This window comes from Grus americana, chromosome 15 (assembly GCF_028858705.1).
Source record: "Grus americana isolate bGruAme1 chromosome 15, bGruAme1.mat, whole genome shotgun sequence".
Classification (NCBI taxonomy): domain Eukaryota; kingdom Metazoa; phylum Chordata; class Aves; order Gruiformes; family Gruidae; genus Grus; species Grus americana.
The window spans coordinates 1,911,396-1,926,159 of NC_072866.1; the positions used below are offsets into that span (position 1 = coordinate 1,911,396).

General features: G+C 55.2%; 1 protein-coding gene across 4 annotated transcripts in view; it reads right to left on the reverse strand.

Annotated features, from left to right (window-relative positions):
• Positions 1 to 12,294, reverse strand: part of RAB11FIP3 (RAB11 family interacting protein 3) — a 76,738-nt gene extending 64,444 nt beyond the window's left edge. The window contains exon 1 of one of the 4 annotated variants that reach the window (XM_054843514.1): positions 11,549 to 12,294. In XM_054843514.1, coding sequence (XP_054699489.1) covers positions 11,549 to 11,860 — 312 coding nt within the window. In that variant the 5' untranslated portion in view covers positions 11,861 to 12,294. The remainder of the gene's footprint in view (positions 1 to 11,548) is intronic. The other 3 variants (XM_054843516.1, XM_054843515.1, XM_054843518.1) reach the window with 3 other exon arrangements.
• Between the last annotated feature and the right edge of the window lie 2,470 nt (positions 12,295 to 14,764).

A 14,764-nucleotide genomic window follows, 5' to 3' on the forward strand; every position in this document is an offset into this window, starting at 1 on the left:
CTGAAATGGTTTTGTCCAAATTTGCATTTGTCTCAAGTGATCCAAATTTCCTGTCGCTACCTAAATGCTCAAAGGCTTCGGCAGAGAGGCTCTACTATAAACACATTCATTTGTTTAACGAATATGTTTCTTCCTCCACCCTCCAAAACATCCTAGGCTTTGTTTCTAGCTTTTGTTCCTCTAATGACACGGGAAACCTGTTCTCACCCTTCCAAACACACAGCTCAGAGGCAGGAGACTAGATAAAAAAAAAAAAAAAGGGAAAAGGTTTAGTGTTAGGTTACTTCTTACATAAAACCCATGTATTAGTGTAGGCTGGAGCCACCCTCGGGGAAAGAGCCAAGCGCCACAACCGAAGTCACCCCGGGCTCCAGGCCGGATGGCTGCATCCTGCCGGAACGCAGAACTGGGGCAGAAAGCCTACGCAGGATTTCAGAGTGATCTGGGCAGGCAAAAAGCAACTCGGTAAAACATGCCAGGAGGTCACACACTGAGGACGAGGTGTTTTAAGATGCTGAATATTTTGCAGTGCCTGGTCCGGTTTCCCTACAACAAACCCAGGTATCGCTGGGATGGGGCTGTTTGGTTACAGAACAGACTGCCCGGGCTTAGAAATCCCAGACTGCAGCTTTTGCTTCTGTTTCCTCCCAGCCAGGTTAGAAAGCAGCACAAAAACCCCATGGCACATCCCAGAATAAATCCTCTCGCTAGCCCAGGACTTGCTTTTGCTAACTCACCCTCTCCAAAATAAGACGTACATGCTATAATCTCTAAAACAAGGTGATAATAACCAGAAACAGGAGAAACCTATTACTGCCAAATACACCAACAAGCAAACCATGAGAGCAGGGGCAGAGAGTTGCATCTCTCAACTTGCAAAGCCCGGGAATTTGGTGAGCACAGGAAGCCTCTCGGGCTGCAGACGTAAAGCTTGAGTGCAGGGCACGAGCCTGTCCCCAACCAGGCACCTAAATATTAGAGAGCTGAGCGGGATACAACTCGCCCGCCTTCCCCTGCCAGACTGAGCCACACTGTCAAAACTAAGTTTATCTAATACAAGCAAGCGGGATTCAGAGACCGGCAAAGCATAAAGACTCATTTCTTTTTTAGGACTGCTTCAAATTATTTCCCTCCTTTTGGCAACCCTTCACGCAGCCTTCAGAAAGGGCTGTTTGTGCAAAAGCAAGTACGCAAAGCAGACGTGCCGGAGGGGTGGGGAAAAAAAAAGGCCAGAACGGTTTCTAGGCTCAGAGGTAGATTCTTAGAAGGGAGAAGAGGCTGAGATGCCATGCATAGCTCGGGAAGCCCAAGACTTCAGGGTGGGATTGTAAGCACTGGTGTACAAGCCTCACCACAAGAACAAAAAAAAAAACAACCAAAGACACCCCACGACAACATTAATGCTCCTCCAGCAGCCACCACGTGCCCAGCACCCATCAGCTCTTCCACGCAGAGGAGCAGCAAGAGGGCTGGATTTTGCTCTCCCACGCTCCACCACGGCTCTGCAGGTCTCTGCCAGGCTGGTAGCCCCTTCACGGGGGACATGCCTCTCCGCTCTGGGCTTTCAGTCCTGCCTCTCCCACCAGCATCCCTCCTTCACCCGCTACACTTCTGCCACACCAGCCTGCGCCCACGATGCCACCAAGGGATGGATGCTCCACGGAGTCTGAAATGGTACAGAGTCAAGTCCAAGAGCAAGTTCCCTGTTGTACACCAAGGTCTTCAGCATCTCCCTTGGACTTTTCAGGGCAAGTAGCCTCCTGCAAGCCTTGCTTCTGCTTTCCGCATCCTTCCGCTGCGCTCCTGCCAGCACAGTAGTCGCAGAACTCCAAGTAGCCAGGAGAGGATTAGCTAGTTGCTGCATCCATTTAGCAGGCATAGGAAAAAAAAATTCCATGAAGATATCCAAATTTTATTCCCCCCCCCGCCCCAGCTGTAATCTCACACACACACAGTGAGCGGGGCGAAGAACTGCCAATCCCCCTGAAAAATTAAGGAATGCGGCCATGCAAAAGGGAGGCAACGGATGCCTTTTAATCCCTCCGCAGCCAAAGGCGGTGGCAGAAGAAACAAGGTCCTGATCAGCTTTTAAAGCCAAAGCAGAACTGAACATTATTTTCCCATCATACTTTCCCCAAGCAGGAGAACGGCCCCTCAAGCAGCCCCCCATTTCACATCGTATTTGCTTGGGACCGCAGAATCGTAGAGCGGCCGCGTGGATCCCAGTCCGGCGCCGTGCCCTGCGCCCCACCGCAGCAAATGGTCCCCATTTATTTCCTGCCCTTGAAAGCTTCTGTTCTCTAAAATCTGTTGGTTTGGGCTCCTTTTACCTCCTGCGCATTTTGCTCCAGCCCAGTTTCCTACTGGACTCCGGCAAATGGATTTTCCACGGGGCCGTCGGCTCCGCTGAGTCTTGCCAGAGTACGCGGCTCCCAGCACCGGGTCCTCTCCCTTCGGTTTTACTCCTCCTCAGGAACAGCCCAGCGGTCTGCAAGCTGAAAATCCCTTTCAGAAGCAGCGGTGACTCAAACTCAACGTAACATTCATGGTATTTCACCACGAGATATTGTAGCAGAGAGAACAGTAGCTTTTTTTTTTTTCCCCTGAAGAGCTACAATGCATTATTTTAAAAAAAAAAAAAAAAATCAGAAGACTACCAGGCTGTGCACAACAGTACCTAACAGAGGGACATTCAGCCCGCAAACAAACCCTGGCCACGGGCTGCAACCGGCCCTTGTAACGGGGCCAGCAGCACCACGGGACATCCCCAGAGCTGTCCCTGTCCCACGCAGGACCCCGGTGGCCTCTGCAGTGCTGCGGACACGCCAGGGCCAGGACCCACGCAGGGAACAGCAGAATTAGTGTCATTTAAACAAGCACTCAAATTTGTGTCAAACAAAACCCGATTGCTTGTTTCGGCTAGATTAGTCGCCTCAAGTTAGGTAACACTCAGCAAGCAAGTTCAGCAGTTTGGTATTGCTGGTATTTCTATTACAAGTGGGGTTTTTTGGGGTTTTGTTTTTGTTTTTGTTTTTTTTTTTTTTTTTTGCTTTTACAACATAAGGAGCTGGATGGGGAGAAGCGGCACTCGGAGCACACCAAGCAGCCTCCACACAGCTCTGCTTTAAGAGCAGTTTTCTCCCTAGAGAAGGGAGAAGACCCTGACCAAAACCAGGGCTAAAGCAGACATCGACCCCAGGATGTTCACAGCCGTAAGGAAGCCTCACGCCAGCAGCGGTGGAGCCCCATCCTAGACCCAAAGCTGGCCAGGGCGCTCTCAGCTGCCCCAAGGCTGCCCGTGCTCGTGTTTCCTCCTCTTCTCCACAAGACCATCAGTAACTTACTCTCTGCGCCATACCAACTCCAGCAGAGACTCTGCAGAGAGGGGAAAACCTCAGCACAAACCAAATTTTGGAAGAAGAGACAATTTCCGTCTAACTCAGGACAATGCTGAAAGCCCAAGCTGGCATTTTTGCTGCCCCATAACGTTTTCAGGGCTATTCCTTGGATGTTTTGGGTTCCCAAAACAAGGTTCGTGCCAGGCACCGCTGACATGAACCGTGACACCCCCCCACGCATACAGAGGAAGAGCCTGTAGGTATTCCAGTATCTTCCTGCTATCAAACACACAAGAGGTATTAAGAAACAGTGATTTTAAAATTTTTTTTAATGGCTTAATCCATGATATGTCTCTCCCACTGTTTTCAGGTAAAGTCCCATCTCCACCGGGAAACCTCAGACCCAGACCTACAGCCCGGCAGCATCCCACGCACTGGGATCACACGTTTCACTGGGATCACTGGTTTCGCCACCATCACGCAACCTGGCCACGCGTGGACCACCCCGCTGCCTCCACCCGTGTCACCAGTGATGCGCACGTCATCACAGCCCCGCTGCCAACAGCGGCACTGCAGCCGCAGCTCAGCACGGACCTCCCCTCGGCAGAAGCATCCCGTTAAAGATCAATTTGAAAGGGGAATGAAAGATGCAATGCTTTTAAAGTGGAAAAAATTAAGATTGAGAAGAGCTTTGGGGGGGGTTTGTCGGACTCGAACAAGTAGAGAAGCATGACTGTGGCGCAGACTTGGTTTGGCTAGTTAAGGAAACAGCCGTACTGCAGATGGCACGGAAAAGCATCGTCAGGAGAGCGGCTCCGGGCAGCCTAATGAAGCACCAAGAACACGCGTTACAGTCCAAGAGGAGGTGGAAATGCTTTTGGCATGTGGGAGCACAAGAGTCATTGCAAGGAAAAAGAAACCCCACAGTTCCCCAAGGACAAACTCGCTGTCTGTGTCAGCGGGCACATTTCACAATGCGAACGCAGTAGGGAGATCTCAAATCACTACCGAATCCTATTCATCCCAGTGAACGTGCCTTCCTGCCAAGCCATCGCCTCGCACCTGATGAATCAGACGGTATTTTAAGCTTCAAGTTGTTAGAGCTCGCTTTCTGCTGCGTCCCTAACCAGCACCGCGCTCCCCTGACCGCAGCGTGCCAGCCAAAACGTGCCACCAGAGAAAACACACCTCTGAAGCCCACCAGACCCAGCCTGGCAGCGTCGGACCCGCCTTTTCCACGGGTGTTTGAACAGAAGCAAACAAGCGGAGGGAAATTCTGGCGTTGCTCGCTCCAAGCCCACGTGGAGGAACCAGTCCTGTGCCCTACACCAGCAACCCAAGCAGGTTTTTGGAAGGATGGAGCCAGGCAGGAGAAATAAGGAAGACCAACCTGTGGTCCACCCTCACGCCATTGCTTGCTCTCACAGGGACTGTCCCAGTAGCTTTGTCGCGCTGGGAACGCGATGGTGGCCCAGCAGCAGCAGATCACCCTGCCCGTGCAGAACCATAGGCTGAGGCTAAGGTGAAGGCACTTAGTTTGCAAAAATCAAAAGCCAGAAAAAAAAAAATAAAAAAAAAAGCCACTGGGTTCAAAGCAGATCTCATCTGACAACAAGCAGCAAAGAAAAGTCAAAACAAGAATAAAATGGAGAGAAATTATGTAGGCAATTGTTGTAATGACTATCAATTACTGGCTGTGTTGAGTTACATAATGATATAAGCAACTCCGAAATGCTTTGAGAGCGTTCGGTTAGAAGCAATACCAGGTCGAAATGACTCTGTAAGAGCCGAATCACCACACTGTGGTGTGGTATCGTATTCCAGTCGGTTAATTATGATGACCCCAATCCAATTTTTATTAGTCATAGCCTTAGAAAACATCCTGCTCCTGAGAAGGGAGAAAACCTCTCGTGAATCTGCCCCTGTCCCAGAGAGCTGCCCCACACCGTGGGCAAATGAGAAGCAAAGCTTTGGAAGAATTTTGCACAAAAAAAGAAAGAAAAAAGACAACCACAGGAAAAAGCCCTTGCAAGAATTTTTAACAAAGAATTAAAAAAAAACCAACACTGAAAACCTTCAGATCAGGTCCGTTTCCCTGGCTAGGGCTCCTGTCCCAGCCTTTGGCAGCACTCACCCAGTACAAACTGGCCTCAGAGCTGGGGATTACTGGGTGCCACATCCACAGCCCACTTCCCTGGAAATTCCAGGTTTGCCTCCTTGCCCCCAGCATTTCCCAACTCTACAAAGGCGGCACTCATGCTTTTTCTTTCTTCTACAAAGTGAGAGAGGGGAGAACATTTCTTTATTTGCAGTAATAATCTCAAATTCCAGAGGAACACATCTAACTTATATCAAAATCTGTAATTAAAATAAATCAACACCCCCGCTCAGCAATAGCTGTATTTTCAATCTAAAGGAAAAAGGAAGAGTGAAAAAGGTTTCTTAAATAAACGGGTAGCTGGGATAGAGTTACCATCGCCACCCTCCTCCGCACAGACAAAGCGTGCCTTTGAGTATTCACGATCATGCCAGACTTGATCCAGCCCGGATAAGCCATCAATCTGATTACGGCCGCAAATGTAAGTATGAAACATATCATCAAAAAAAAATTTAAAAAAAAAAAAATCTGTTTGCGGTATGATACGCTCCTAACCCTCCCCAGCCACTCCAAGAAGGGAACGCCTTCAAGAAGCTGAAAGCCAGAACTTAGTAGGAGAAGCAAAAACCCAGGAGCACAGAAATCATCTCTTTATTGGAGTCTTTGGGACATTTATAAATGAATAAACTTCTTTGCACGATTCCATTTTCAGCTAACCGGCAACCACCTCACCCAAAATACATTACATGAAATATGCTGGCTTGGAAGCGCTTTCCCCTCTCCGAGGGAGAAAGAAGAACTCCCATTTTCCAGCTCCCGCAGATAACAGATGTGTTATTAATGATGCTAAAACACCCTTTGAAGCGGGAGGCGGAGGGAGCCCTGCGGGCTGCGCCCAGCCAAGCCAGCCCGGTATTTGAGGCGAGGAAGGGCTCACGCCTGAACCAGCAAAAACAAACGGGAGTTTTGCCACGAATTCCTACGGTGAAAAACCAGGCCCTCGGTCACAGCGAGCAAAATATTTCAGATTCGTTCCTCTTCCAAAACAAACACGCGTGTCCACAGGCACGCTCAAACCCATTACACGCCCACAGCATCACCCGCGCTGCAATCCCAGCTCCGCTCTCAGTAGCGGATACCAAAGTTCAACGGCAATTAAAAGCTCCGAAAGGCACAGCAGCACCAACACAGTTGGAGGCAATTTAAGGTTCACTCACATTTACGCAGCCCATGAATCCGTGCGAGATACTTCTAGAAATCTTTTTACAGGCAAAGCCGGTATTTCCTCTGCTCAAAGGGTGTAAGAACGCTCAAAAAATAATAATTAAAAAAATAGTAACAATTGAGGTTTCCTCATAACAGAGATCCAAACTATTAGATTTCACAGGGAAGCGGGAGAACACCAGGGGGAATAGGGAGGACGTCCAAGATCAGATGCAACGTCAGCAGCTCCAAGAGAGGACTGCGCTGGAGGTAAGAAGCATTTGATCCAGGCTCTGCGCACGATTCCCAAGGGATCCATCAGAGGTGAGCAGGAAAAGCAAGCCTGGATTCACCAGGGGCGGGGAGCCACTAAAAACCTGCAGTTTGACACTATCCAGACTTCATTCCAGAAAGTAAATGGCCAAATCTTGTAGGTTGTTCTATTTAAAAATAAAAGTAAACCCCACGACTCTCTGCGGCCGCCGTCTGGAGTGATACCTGCTGCCTCCAAAACGTGATTTCTTCTGCAGCACCCAGCTCAGGGTGGGCATCTCATTGCAAGGAGGTGAAAAGGAGGAGGGAGGTCAGAAAAAGCACAACCAACCTGATAAAAAGCTTCAGAAACCATCATGTAAGGAAAAATTAAAAGCTGAATACGGAGAGCTCGGCTGAGGATTAGCTGATGTGGGGGCAGAGGAAGGCTGGTAGTCAAGGACAGATGCTTGAAGGATGTAAATGTTAAAGAAAACAAAACAAAGCATATTGATATCAAGCTTGAACTGATCATCAAGATTTAAGAAAAAAAAAAAAAGCCTGAAGATCTCTGTCAGAGCACGGAGGGCACAGATGCCATAGAGCTCGGAGCGTTTGAAAATAGATTAGACAAACTCGGGGACTTCTCTTTAATTAAGCAGAGGCAGCGAGATCACGCGGTGCAAGAGGCTTTTCCACCTCCAATTGTCATCTCTGTCAAAACAAAAAAAGGAAAGAAAAGAAAACCCCAAGGCGCCAGCAGGACAGCTTCCCCTCGTGCCTTACAAACACCCGGTTCTCCTCCGCCCCGACGCAACCCTGCGTTTCCAGCTGGTAACAAGTCCGGTGCGAAAAGGCTTGGCCTCTGTCACTGCAACCGGACGGACACAGCGCAACTGCGGAACAGGCAAGAGTAATTATGTATTTGCTGTTTTTAAATTATTGCACAACAGGCTCAGATTCTGGCTGACCCACTGCAAGATACAACCCTCCTCGCTTCGCAAGGTGACATAAGAGTTATGTAAAGCGTGCCTCTACCTCCCAACTCGCTGCCTACACCAACCTTACTCCAGTCTTCGGCACCAGGATGCCCTTTTGCTGCTGCTGCACGCACAGCGGCTCTGAGGGAGCAGCAGATCCCCGGTGCAGCGATAAAGGGGATGGAAGGCAGACGATAAAAACACAACATCGTTATAAACCACCTCACATGCTACTAGTGGTTTTTGCATGAAGTCCAGCCATCCTCAAGACCTCTCCCCCGCTACACCTTGTTTACAAGCCTGCAGAGCATCCAGAGGGCCCTGGCAAAGCTTTTCAAGTGGCACAACAGTCCGTGTTTGATGGCCAGCCGCCCGTTACAGGTCGCTGGAGGACCATCACACGGCTCCATCTTCTCGGCTCGAGGCCGCCCCTGGCTTAGGGGTGTCATCCCCAGCTGCTGGGACCTCAGCATCATCCTTTCCACACACCTTTTACTACGAAGGCAACAGCCTCAATCCCCAGCCGCTTTTAGCGTTTCAGAGAAGAACAAACTGCCTTTAGTTTCCATGCCTTGATCTCTTCCAGTCCATACCAGCACTTCACAACCATGAAGCTCTTCAGGACAGTCTTTCAGCTACCCAAGCTACTTTAAAAAACACCCCAAAACAATGCCTTGCACCTCTCCTGTTTTTCTACCCATGGTTTTCATCATGCAGAGAAAAAAAAATCATAAAAATGACATGGTTATGAATTTCTATTATGGAATTAATGCCACTTGGTCTTTTTCCTTTGACATTTAGCTAATAATTGTTTCAGCCAAATAATCTGACAGCACTGAGCTCAGTAGCCCATGAATGCCTCTGGTGTTGTACTGAAGCAACACTTGCTGCTCTCCAGCTCCTGGGTACACACGGCTGCACACACACGTGCGCTCGCTTTCCTTAACCCTTCAGCCCCCTCTGAGCCCTCAGATGAATCAGCTGGCTGCCGTGACTCGCTGTGCTTACATTTAGCAGTTTGTTCCACCACCACCCATGCATACCTTCCACGCATCCACCCCTGTGGGCAGAGGCCAAGAGGAAGGAGGGGAGAAGAAAAGGAAGCAGGTTCCTCCTCCTCCTCTTGCTAGGCAGAGGGACAGTAAGAGGACTGGAATTTACTCCTCGTTAACTCCCTGCTGATTGCTACCCCATACCTTCGTGAGCCATCAAACCCCCGGCACCTCTCTTGCCAGGTTCCCAGTTCCGACTGTAGCACAACCTTCATTCACATCTTGCAAGTTTCTTTTTAGTCATCTTAACGCCATTTTACCCACCCGGTGATGTTTCTGTCCTTTAACTTTCACCTGAGCTAGATTTCCATTTTTCAAAAGACTCTCAAGTTACATCTGTTTAAAACAAAACAGGTCAAGAAACTTCCCCAGAACTCCTCCCTTTATTACACATCTGCTGGGAGCTCAGACCCCACCACCGACCTCTTCTCCTTCACGCTCACTGCGCCTTCTTGCTTCTGCTAAGCCGCGGGCTCGCAATAAGTCCTCTTGCACACGGAGGCATCGCAAACATCACCTTCTCACCTGCAAAAGGTACCAGGCCGCGTTCCCTGGGGTGCCCATTACCTGTTGGCTCAGCCATTGTCACACCAACCTCACCAGGGTGTTCAGCTCTTGCTGTACCGAGGGACGGTTGTTCTGCACGCCAAGAGCTGGCGAGACAAGTCTCTTGCTGAAGATAAACGTATCCAAAAAGCATCACATATTTCTGCTTTACTGGTAGCTGTGCTCAGTGGGGAGGAACAAGCGACTTTAAAGGGACAGGCAAGGTGAGAAGCCTGCAGACAGCCACTTGAAGCTGGGTCCAGATGAACAGACAGCTTTTACTGGCACAAAACCTCCCCGGACACCCTGCTTCATTTAGGAGAGACCTTAACAGTTCGCAACCGCTCCTCAGGCCAAGATCTCAAAGCACTTTACAGACTTATTGTAGCGCCTTTGAAGCTCTGGCACAACTCCCCTGCCAGAATCGAGGCTGGAGCGGCAGGTCTGGGCTGAGCCGCATGCGCTGCCGGCACTAACAAACGCCGGACCGCGCTGCCACATCCCCTGCCAGGCACACGCGGTTTTTGCCTGCCCTTATTTCCCACCTACTCGGGCTGCTCCATACCAGAAGAGCAAGGATGCCAAGGCAAACGGTGCCCCGGTAAGCTCCCCACGAAGCGATGGCCACCACGTATAGGGTCTATGAGCCTCCGCAGAGCGACTCGGGCACCAACGGGAACGGACCGCCTGCTTTTTCTGCCGGCAAGGGCGGGGGGGGGACACGGACATGTGCAGCGGCACGGAGCGCCCGGACCACAGCGGGAAGCTGCAAGTCAGAGGCTTTACGCTGAATAAAGCTTCTCTCACCCAGGGGATGCAGGAACACATTGCTGAGACAATCTACCCCCCCGGTGCTGTGACACTACCTGGTTAATCGTGCAATGAGGCGGTAAGTAATACTGTCTACACACACGGTGCCCCTTACCAGCAAGGATCTGACAAAGGAGTTACAGATCTCCACTTTATAAAGGTGTTGTCAGAAAGAAAGGCCTCCGGTTTATCCTTAAGAGACGTTGTTACCACCAGGACAGAGATAAAAAACGCTCCTCCACCAAAACACTGCTTCACACACATCGATTTGCTTTGTCATGCCACTTTAATACGTGCACAGCAGCTACAGCTAAATTAAAGCAGATCTCCTGGGTGAGCACATATAAACTTCACGATGATACCTGCATGCCTTAAAAAATAAGCCTATTTTCTGGTAGCAACGCTAGCACAGGCCAACATACAAGAGGTCAACAAATTCATTTCCATCCCCTGGTACGCTGCTAGAGCTCTCTCCATTTTGGGTCGTATCAGGCAGCTTCAAATTACAGCGCATCTGATCTGCTGCAAGGAAACACAAGCTCCCCACGGTACAAAGCACCAGAAAGGGGGGGGGGGGGGGGGAATTAAAAAAGCGCATTTGGGATTGTCAAACCCACAATAAGCGACCTGCTCCACGCTCAGTGCGGTGCCAGCCAGCCCACACAGGGACCCTCCGCGGCGAGGAGGACGAGGAGCAGCTTGAGACCCCGGGGTCTCGCTGCCGGTCCCTTACGCACAGGAGCTGCTCAGACAAACCTCAGTGCGTTATTGATGGAGAACAAAGAGAGGGGATGCGGGCTCCCAGCGGCACTCCCGAGATGCTCTGTTCCCAGCGGATCGGGACCTGGGAAACATCAGCTCCGGCTTCGCCTGGCTCCATCCGTACCTCCTGCATCCAGTTAAGCCCCGGAGTGCCCTTCACCCGGGATGACCCTCACACCGGCGATGCAGACGCTGCCTTCACCGGCGTTAAAAGCCCTTCCCGGGGCTGCCGCCATTGACGCGAGCCGCCTTCGCTCACCACCCCTTCAGCGGACGGGGACCACCGAAGCAAGGCCCAGCGCCGAGGCTCCCCACAGGGTTACGCCAACCGCGGCGCTCCGTGGCGGGGAGCCATCGACTCGCCCCGAGCCCACAGCTCCTTCCCGGGGGGCCGCGGAGCCGGGAAGCGCCGGGCCGGTGCGAGGGGCGGCCCAGGCCTGACAGAGCCCCGCAGGCCTCGCAGGGCCCCGGGGCAGGCCCGGTGCCTGGGGGAGCCGCCGGCCTCACCTGCTCGGCACCGTAGGCCGTGGCGAACTGGACGAACTCTTCCACACGCACGAAGCCGTCACCGTCGCGGTCCAGGGCGTCGAAGACGGGGCGGAGGCGCGGCTCCTCCTCCGGCCGGGCCGGGGGCTCGGCGGGGCCCTCCAGGGCCGGGCAGCCCCTCCGCTCCGCCGGGGACCACGGCGGCGGCCCCGGGGCGGGCTCGGCGGCCTCAGGTGCCCAGAGGCCCGGCTCCAGGCCCGGCTCCGGCCCGTCCCGCCGCGGCCCCCGGGGGAGCGGGGGCTCGGGCACGGCCGCCGGCGGATGCGGCTCCATTTTCACCGGCGGCGCTCAGCGCCCGCCGCCGCCCGCCCCGCCGCTGTCCGGCGGCCATGCCCCGCGGCCATCACCCCCTCACATCGCTGCCGCCCGGCGGGGCGGGGGCGGTGCCGGTACCGGTGCGGCGATGCCGATGCCGGTGCGGTCCCAGCGATAGCTCCGCCCGGGCACACGGCTTTGTGCGGCGAGGCGGTGCCGGCCCCGCCCGCCGCGCCGCCACCGGGGGCGGCCCCGCCGCCCCGCCCCGCCCCGCCCGGGACCGGCGGCTCCGAGCGCCGGGGGGACACGGTTCCTCCCCGCGGCCGAGGGAGTGCGGGGGGGGGGGGGGGGGAAGAGGCGGCGGCGCCGAGAAACAACCCCCGCGGCCCGCCCGCGCCGCCGCTCCGGGTCAGCCCGCGGCGAACCGCCGGATCCAACCCGGTAGCCGCCGCAGTAGCCGGGCGATGACGTCACTCGTCTGCCAATACGGCCCGCCCACTCGTCCACTCCGACGCGGCGCGAGGCCGCGCGAGGCCCCGCCCCGGCTCGTGCGCGGCGCGGGAAAGGGCCACGGTGCGCGCGAGCACGTGCTGCCCGCGCCCCCCTCCGTGCACCGGGATCCACGCACCCCTCGGGTTTGGGGGGGGGGGGCACCGTGCACCGGGCTCCGCACACCCCCTGCGGGGTGACCACGCACCGTGAGGTCACCCTGCACCAGGCCCCACGCACCCCATCGGCCGCCCTGCCGAGCCACCCCTCGGACCCCCGCCCTGGGGTTCTGCCACCCCCGCTCCCCTTCCCAGCACGGCCGCCGGTACCGGGCGCGAGCCCACAGGTTCTATCACCGCGGCTGTTGACGTTTCCAGCCCGTTGCGGGAGCTCAGCCTCACCAAACACCGGCGGTGCCCAGCCTCGGCTGCCACAGCGCGACCGGCCGCCCTCAGTGTCTGCCGCGTGGAAACGGCCGTGGCAGAGGGTTTGGGCTGTCGGTCGCTGGCGAGGGCCTGCGGTGCACACGCACACCCCCCCCCGGGGCTGCCCCACTGTCTGATTGTTGTCCTTTTAATGACTTCATTAACAGCCTGCAGACTCAGGCACCGGCAATCTTTGCACACGCGTGCACGTGCCCACAGGGCCCCGTCGGTGTTTGCACCTTCACCTCCTGTGCAGGGGTGACGGCAGGATCCTGGGCTGCCTGCACCCGTGCAGTGCAAGGAACGTTTGTGCCCGGCATCCGCAGCGCTCTCCTCCGCTCCCTCCCGCACCCGCCTGCGCCTCGCTGGGTTCAGCCCTGCCTGGACCATGGAGTCATCAGCCCCGTGGGACACGCTGGGGCAACCCCGCTAACGCACCCGTGAGGTGGCCGAGCGGGCGGAATTACAACCCCTGCATATAATTAGCGGCAACCCTGATGAGCAAGAGCATCCCTGGCCGCAGTGACTCTGCCCGGAGCCCCTTATCACCAGGCTGTCCCGGCGACGGATGCGTACGATGGCTCAGGAGAAGCCTGGTTGGGGCACGATGGATCCCACAGTGTGGCTTTCCCCAGGCCGGGGAGCCCCAGCACGTTTGGCCCTGAAAGCCAGGGTTCAGCAGCATCCCTAGACGGGAGAGAGGGGAAAAAACCCCCAAACCCCCTGTCTGATCAGGCTGGCGATCGGTTCTGCAGAGGGAAAGCTCGTGGCTGCACCCACTGCCCTCCCCGGGCAACATCCGCCCAAACCGTCCCCTCCAAAATCCCCTCGGCACTGTAAATCAATCCCCCAGCTTCCAGACAGCTAAAGCAACCGGGTTTCCTGCCTGCACTTGCTGCAGCCCGGGCTGGGCAGGAGGATAACACGTCCCACACGCTGCCAAACGCCAGGCGAGCGCAGGGGCAGCCCGGCAGAGCTGGTTTCCGTCAAGGCACGGGGCGGTCCAGGGGCTCGGGCTGTTCAAAGCCATCCTGTGAACCCAGGCCTGGGAAAAAGCTGCTGAGAAAGCTGGAACACAGCAACGCCCGGCAGAAAGCACCCGGAGGTGCTGGGGGTGCGGAGTGGCAGGTGGGGACAGTAGGGATGACATGAGGATTTCCATAACGCACCACCAGCAGACGAAGCAGGAGGTCCTGCGGGGCCACGCGCTCCAAACAAGGGCCACAGCCCGAGGCTTTCTGCCCGGCCATCACGCAGGCTCAGCCCAGAGCGAGGGTTTGGGAACCAGCCCGTCTGGGCGCCCTTCAGGGCACGAAGGGGGGGGATTTACCTCCTGGTCACTTTGGATCCTCTTTGGGTCACACTCCCCCGCTGCGAAGCACCTCCGAGTGCAGAGCTGGAGGGGCGAGCCTGGCGCGGTGAGCTGCGGCTCTGTGTCCCTCGATGGGTTTCTGCAGCTCCAGGACAAGATGGAGGCTGGGTTCAGAGCTCGCTCCTTCCTTCCTTCCTTCCTTCCTTCCTTCCTTCCTTCCTTCCTTCCTTCCTTCCTTCCTCCCTCCCTCCCTCCCTCCCTCCCTCCCGCAGCACTGGAAGGGCACAGCCAGGCTGCTGCCCTGCAGTGCTCCCCCCTCCCTCGGTGGCCACGGAGCCGGGACAGCCCCGAGCCCCCACGCAGGAGCTCTCCCTGCTTGTCACCCCCAGCCTCAGCCACCACAGAGGTTTCCACGCGGGCAGCTCTGCCTGGCTCTATCTTCGCCGTATGCGGTGGCACCCGCAACGGCCGGGCCAGGAGCCTGGCTCAGCACCGAGCCCAGAGCAGGACCGGCTCCTACACCACCTTCCTCTTGCTGCAGGGATGGGGGGAACCTCGGCGTGCTCCCCGCGGGCGCAGGGCTCTCCCTCCACCTCTGCCCTGCGTCACCCCAGCCTGAGCTCAGCACAGCACAGAGAGCAGAAGACTGCAGCTGGGCAGCGAGGACCAACAAACATCACACACGTACCTTCTCCA